This window comes from Notolepis coatsorum (assembly GCF_963971535.1).
Source record: "Notolepis coatsorum genome assembly, contig: SCAFFOLD_4081, whole genome shotgun sequence".
NCBI lineage: Eukaryota > Metazoa > Chordata > Actinopteri > Aulopiformes > Paralepididae > Notolepis > Notolepis coatsorum.
The window spans coordinates 2937-10000 of NW_028169569.1; the positions used below are offsets into that span (position 1 = coordinate 2937).

The 7064-nt window shown below is 44.9% G+C and overlaps 1 protein-coding gene across 1 annotated transcript in view; it reads left to right on the plus strand.

Annotated features, from left to right (window-relative positions):
* Nucleotides 1–228: 228 nt before the first annotated feature.
* The window catches only part of LOC311248707 (exocyst complex component 6-like), a gene marked incomplete at its 3' end in the record, with an annotated part of 10006 nt that continues 3170 nt past the window's right edge, over nucleotides 229–7064 (plus strand). Inside the window, exons 1-7 of the mRNA XM_084339544.1 lie at nucleotides 229–315; nucleotides 700–745; nucleotides 2186–2239; nucleotides 3630–3780; nucleotides 4045–4212; nucleotides 5081–5149; nucleotides 5571–5654. Of these exons, the coding sequence (XP_084195670.1) occupies nucleotides 276–315; nucleotides 700–745; nucleotides 2186–2239; nucleotides 3630–3780; nucleotides 4045–4212; nucleotides 5081–5149; nucleotides 5571–5654 (612 nt within the window). The remainder of the gene's footprint in view (nucleotides 316–699; nucleotides 746–2185; nucleotides 2240–3629; nucleotides 3781–4044; nucleotides 4213–5080; nucleotides 5150–5570; nucleotides 5655–7064) is intronic.

Here is a 7064-nt window from a genome sequence, read left to right on the forward strand (position 1 = left end):
ATATATTTAATTATAAAAAAATTTAAACCAAAAACGATCGGTATCGGCCGATATGGCTCATAGACTATCGGTGATCGGTATCGGTGGCAAAAAACGTGATCGGGGCATCCCTAATTCTAATTTATTGAGCTGTATGTATCTATCTATCTCTATCTCTATCTATCTCTCTCTCTCTCTCTCTCTCTCTCTCTCTCTCTCTCTCTTTCTCACACACACTTCACCAGGTAACTGCACAAACGGAGGAGGTGATTCGCTGTCGTATCCAGCAGAGGAACATGGCTACTACAGTAGAGAAGCTACAGCTCTGTATCCCAGGTGAGAGGCTACAGCTCTGTCCCTCAGGTGAAGCAGATATGTATTCTACCAGCTGAGCTGAGCAGGAAGGCTGTGTGTTTGTGTTTAGATTCTCTACCAGCTGAGCCTAGTAGCTCTGAGCTGTGAGGAGAGAGTAAGGCTGTGTGTTTGTGTTTAGATTCTCTACCAGCTGAGCTGAGCAGCTCTGAGCTGTGAGGAGAGAGGAAGGCTGTGATATGTGTTTAGATTCTCTACCAGCTGAGCCTAGTAGCTCTGAGCTGTGAGGAGAGAGGAAGGCTGTGATATGTGTTTAGATTCTCTACCAGCTGAGCTGAGCAGCTCTGAGAGACGAATGCTCATTTTGGTATGTGTTTAACTCACTTTTCCTTCTCCTTGTCTCGTCAGTTCTGGAAATGTACAGCAAACTGAAGGAGCAGCTGGAATCCAGAAGGTATCTGTCAAACCTAAACCTTTATTACTCTTCATCAGTTTGTACACTATTCATATCGGTAGATTAGATCCATCTATCTATCTATCTACAGGTGCAGCTCAATAAATTAGAATATCGTGGGAAAGTTATTTTATTTCAGTAATTCAATTCAAAAAGCGAAACTCTCATAGATTATAGATTCATTACACACAAAGTGAAATATTTCAAGCTATATTTGTTTTAATTCAGATGATTATGGCTTACAGCTCATGAAAGCCCAAAATTCAGTATCTCAGAAAGTTTGAAAAAGAATGTATATAAAAATGTCGGCCTTCTGAAAAGTATGTTCACGTATGTTCACTCAGTACTTGGTTGGGGCTCCTTTTGCACAAATTACTGCATCAATACAGCGAAATATATTGACTTTTCCACGATATTCATGTCATCAATGTATTGAGCTGCACCTGTATCTCTCTCTCTCTCTCTCTCTCTCTCTCTCTCTCTCTCTCTCTCTCTCTCTCTCTCTCTCTCTCTCTCTCTCTCTCTCTCTCATATGTTAAGGTCAGGGCCACCCCTCTCCTTCATGCCCGTCTGGCTCGCTGCGAGGGTCATATTTACACGTCGCTCTGTAAGCCGAGGGAGGCGGCAGGTTCACTGTGAACGGCACAATAATGACCCTTCCTTGTTCATTAGCGTCTGCTTGGCCTTTCATAAAAGGACCCGGACGCTCCCAGGCAGGACAATTGACCCTCAGTCTGGCCTTATTGACAGCACCGGGCCCCTCTCTGTGGCCCTGCCACGGCCCCCGGGCCAAATGAAGGCAATTAGCCCCCCACCAGCCTGTGTGTGTGTGTGTGTGTGTGTGGTGTCTCCTCCAAGCGCTAATGACATGGCCTAAACACTGTTTCTGGGAATCGCCCAATATGTATCCCCCCAAACCACCCACACACACACACACACACACGCACACACGTACACACACACGTACACACGTCCTGAGAGTCCAGGCCTAGCGTAGGTACGTCCAGTCAGCGTCCAGTGTCCGATTGAAGCCTCGCCGCAGCCCTCCGCTGGCAGCGACCATCAAGCCGTCCTCTGTTCCTGTGTATCCAGCAGATTATACACTCAGTTAGACGACAATTAGATCCCTCCTCACCCTGACATCCGTCTAACGACGCCGAATGACCCCGCCGTGAACTCCCTGTGACTTCATCATAACCTCGGGGACGTTAATAACTCCATAACACAAATACGCTCATGTCTTCATATTTATCATTCTGTTCCGTTCTGTATTCTCTTATCAATTGTAATCCATTCTAATCTTTTTTTTTGTCCTATTCTGTTCTAATATTTTCTATTCTGTTCTATTCTATTCTCTATCTCTCTCTCTGTTCTGTTGTAACCAGTGTTCTCTCTCTGTTCTGTCGTAACCAGTGTTCTCTATCTCTCTGTTCTGCCCAGATATTATGCTGCTCTAAAGACCATGGAGCAGCTGGAGAAAGTCTACATCCCCAGGTAACAATTATGTTCATTAATATCCATCCTTGATGACCACATAGACAGAGAGAACAGTAACAGGACACACAGTAACAGGACACACAGTAACAGGACACACAGTAACATGACACACAGTAACAGGACACACAGTAACAGGAGTAACAGTAACAGGGTAAAATGCCTTGAGAACAATGGACCTCATTCACCAAGTTTTCTCTTACGACACAACCTCCTTGGAAGTTTGTGAGAGAAAGCCTACGACAGTTACCCCCGGAGTCATCAACGGGTTGAGAGGTTCTCTTTAAGGTGCCAAAATGATCGCAGCTGCTATCCCCTGAATGAAGTACGTCACTCACTCACAAACTGGAAATCGCGTTCTCGACACCTGAATTTGCATACAGACACGCCATGCCAGCTCCTTATAAGGCGAGGGCCGTGTGCAAAGCCTAAGCGAGAGGCTCCCCCCGTATTCAACAGGTAGCGTGGAAGCGATTTGCAACTGATAAAACATTTTATTAGAAAATAAATACAAGCACTACACCAACACTGCAAATGTCAGTGGATAAATAAATAAGAACTAAACCCAATCGCACACTGTACATCCTACGTGTGTAATGAATGAGCTTATATTATTCGAATGACTTGTTTTATTAGGAGATCGCAGGTACTGTATGGGCTGCCCTATAGTAGTCATACTGTATAACGTACAGTACACATCTTAGCGTGACATCTTAAAGGCCTGTAGCCGTGCCGGGGGCGGGGGGGGGGCACTGGGACCTTCGGGGTGCTGTGGGGGTTGTGGTGGGTTCTTCATTCATCCCTGGGGTGTCGGGCTGGGGGGGTTCGGCGATGGGGGGCTAGCCGGGGTCCGTCGGGGCACATGCGGGGGGGCTGGTGTTCGACTCTGGGCGGGGGGGTTTGGTTGGAGCCTATAGCGCCCTATGGCTGGACCTTTCCCAGACCTTCCCTGGAGTTTATTGAGTTTATTAGGATCCCCATTAGCTGTTGCATGACAACAACAACTAGTCTTCCTGGGGTGCACACAAAACATAAAACATTACATTCAACAAGACTTTTACAGAACAGTAAATAAATAGAATGAAAACTGATTTCCGAAGTCCATTTTCCTTCAAGCATTGACTTTCATATTTTCCATCATATACCACTTATTTTAGTTGCATACTGGTCTCTTGTGTGTGCTTTGGTGGATGTTGGTTGGTGCTCGTCATTGAGCTCAGCTCTCTGTAAAGGGTAGGAGGCGAGGAGACTAACTATATCCAGACTGAGGCCAGAGACACAGCTCTTCACCATCATGTCTGATTCAGATGTCTCTCTATTTCTAATGTATTCCACTGTGTTCAAACGTGTTCTGTTGTGTGTTGATGGTGTCCACCGTGTTCCGCTCCAGGGTCAGCCACTACCGGTTCTGTCAGATCATGGCGGAGAACCTGCCCCGGCTGAGGGAAGAGATCAAGGAGATCTCCATGTCGGACCTCAAGGACTTCCTGGAGAGTATTCGGAAGCACTCTGACAAGGTCGGGGAGACCGCCATGAAGCAGGTACACACACACGCACACACACACACACACACACACACACACACACACACACACACACACACACACACGCACGCTGAATGTGTGTTTCCATGGTTACAGATGTGTCTGTAATGCTGAACGTGTGTTTGGTTTAGGGCTGAGCCCAAACGTTAGAACGTTTGTTCGGACCTTCGTTTGTTACGTTGGGCCGTTCGAATTCTAAATCAACATTCGAATTAAAAGACGTTTATGAATATTTTTGACGTGTGTTTGTTTGTCCTGCAGGCTCAGCAGCACAGGACTATAAACAGCACTGTGGCCAACGAGGCCGGTCAAGGCTACCACACCAAACCTGTCTACTCGGTCAACGGACGCACGCACACACACATACACGCACACGCACACGCACACAACGGACTGGAGGACACGGAGGAAGAGGATGGAGACGAGGAGGTACTGTTTGATGTCTAAACTACATCAACACTGCTGTCAGAATATATATGATCCCTAGAGTTAGTCTAAACTCAACACTGCTGTCAGAATATATATGATAACTAGAGTTAGTCTAAACTCAACACTACTGTCAGAATATATATGATCCCTAGAGCTAGTCTAAACTCAACACTGCTGTCAGAATATATATGATCCCTAGAGTTAGTCTAAACTCAACACTGCTGTCAGAATATATATGATCCCTAGATGGCCTTCTAACTTGTTTGTTTATTTATTTTAAATAACACAGTGACACTTTTCCTTTTGATAAGAAATCCAGCCATATTCCTTTCATTGTATTTCAAATACTGCACTTTAATTTCAAGCGGAAAACTAATCTTTCCATTAAGAACTGACAATCAGGGAATTTAAACATTGTTGACATTGTTGTTTTTTTGTGTTTATTTTAAAGAAAGGAAAGTCTAGTGCTGGTTGAGCATATGCATACTTTGTGTTGATGGCCTTTGTCTATAATGTGACCACAAAAATAGAAAGGTTTAATTATTTAATTTTGTTTGTTTGCACTAAGTTAATACTTTGACAAATGTAGCCTATATTTTTCAGTCAGTTCGGTCTGCCAAACATTATTTAAGGCACACCGCTGTAAACCTTTTTTTATTTAATTTTTTAAATAAATGAGAAGCATGTTTACATTTTTGGAGTGTTACATAAAAAAAAAAAAAACAAGGTACTGTATATCAAACCGAACTGAAAACCGTTACCCCAAAACCGTGATACGAACCGAACTGTCAATTTTGTGAACCGTTCCACCCCTAGTACTTAGTGGTAGTTAATTGTTGTTAACGGTTTAATGTTCTTACCCCTCCAGGTGCTGACAGCCCAGGATTTAGTAGACTTCTCTCCTGTCTACAGGTGTCTCCACATATACACTGTACTGGTAGGTAACACACACACACACACACACACACATTGTTTTCACACATTAGTTTTACACATTTGGCTATTCTGTGGTGCTCAAATCAATTATTCTGTGGTGTTCAAATCACAAAATATTACATTTGAAATCAGCAACTTCTCGCTCCAGAAATAATTGAACGGTTACTCAGGATACTACTACAGTCCCCTGGTAATCAGAAGGTTCCCGGTTTGATTCTGGCTCCTCCTGCAGTGTTTCAAAGTGTCCTTGAGCAAGACACTTAACCCCTAACTGCTCCCAATGAGCAGGTTGGCACCTTGCATGGTTGCCATTGGTGTGTGAACATATGAGTGAACAGGTGAATGTGAGGCATAAGTTGTAAAGCGCGTTGGATAAAAGCTGTTATATAAATGCACCATTTACTATTTGTATGCGTTTCCAGGGAGACAGAGAAACATTTGAAAACTACTACAGGAAGCAGAGGAAAAAACAGGCAAGACTGGTGCTACAACCACAGGCTAATATGGTGAGATAACACACACACACGCATGCACGCACGCACATGTATTTTGTGTTCACTGCAGAGCAGAGGGACTGAGAGTCCCATGTTACTGACCAGACACTCTGTATCAGTGATGGCTGTTTACTGCAGAGCAGAGGGACTGAGAGTCCCATGTTACTGACCAGACACTCTATATCAGTGATGTCTGTTTACTGCAGAGCGGAGGGACTGAGATACCCATGTTACTGACCAGACACTCTATATCAGTGATGACTGTTTACTGCAGAGTGGAGGGACTGAGAGACCCATATTACTGACCAGACACTCTATATCAGTGATGTCTGTTTACTGCAGAGTGGAGGGACTGAGAGACCCATATTACTGACCAGACACTCTATATCACTGATGTCTGTTTACTGCAGAGTGGAGGGACTGAGAGACCCATATTACTGACCAGACACTCTGTATCAGTGATGTCTGTTTACTGCAGAGTGGAGGGACTGAGAGACCCATATTACTGACCAGACACTCTATATCAGTGATGTCTGTTTACTGCAGAGTGGAGGGACTGAGAGACCCATATTACTGACCAGACACTCTATATCAGTGATGTCTGTTTACTGCAGAGTGGAGGGACTGAGAGACCCATGTTACTGACCAGACACTCTATATCAGTGATGTCTGTTTACTGCAGAGTGCAGAGTAGGGGGACTGAGAGACCCATGTTACTGACCAGACACTCTATATCAGTGATGTCTGTTTACTGCAGAGTGGAGGGACTGGGAGACCCATGTTACTGACCAGACACTATATATCAGTGATGGCTGTTTACTGCAGAGCTGAGGGACTGGGAGACCCATGTTACTGACCAGACACTCTGTATCAGTGATGGCTGTTTACTGCAGAGCTGAGGGACTGGGAGACCCATGTTACTGACCAGACACTCTGTATCAGTGATGGCTGTTTACTGCAGAGTGGAGGGACTGGGAGACCCATGTTACTGACCAGACACTCTATATCAGTGATGACTGTTTACTGCAGAGAGGAGGGACTGGGAGACCCATGTTACTGACCAGACACTCTATATCAGTGATGGCTGTTTACTGCAGAGTGGAGGGACTGGGAGACCCATGTTACTGACCAGACACTCTATATCAGTGATGTCTGTTTACTGCAGAGTGGAGGGACTGGGAGACCCATGTTACTGACCAGACACTCTATATCAGTGATGACTGTTTACTGCAGAGTGGAGGGACTGGGAGACCCATGTTACTGACCAGACACTCTATATCAGTGGTGTCTGTTTACTGCAGAGTGGAGGGACTGGGAGACCCATGTTACTGACCAGACACTCTATATCAGTGATGACTGTTTACTGCAGAGTGGAGGGACTGAGAGACCCATGTTACTGACCAGACACTCTATATCAGTGAT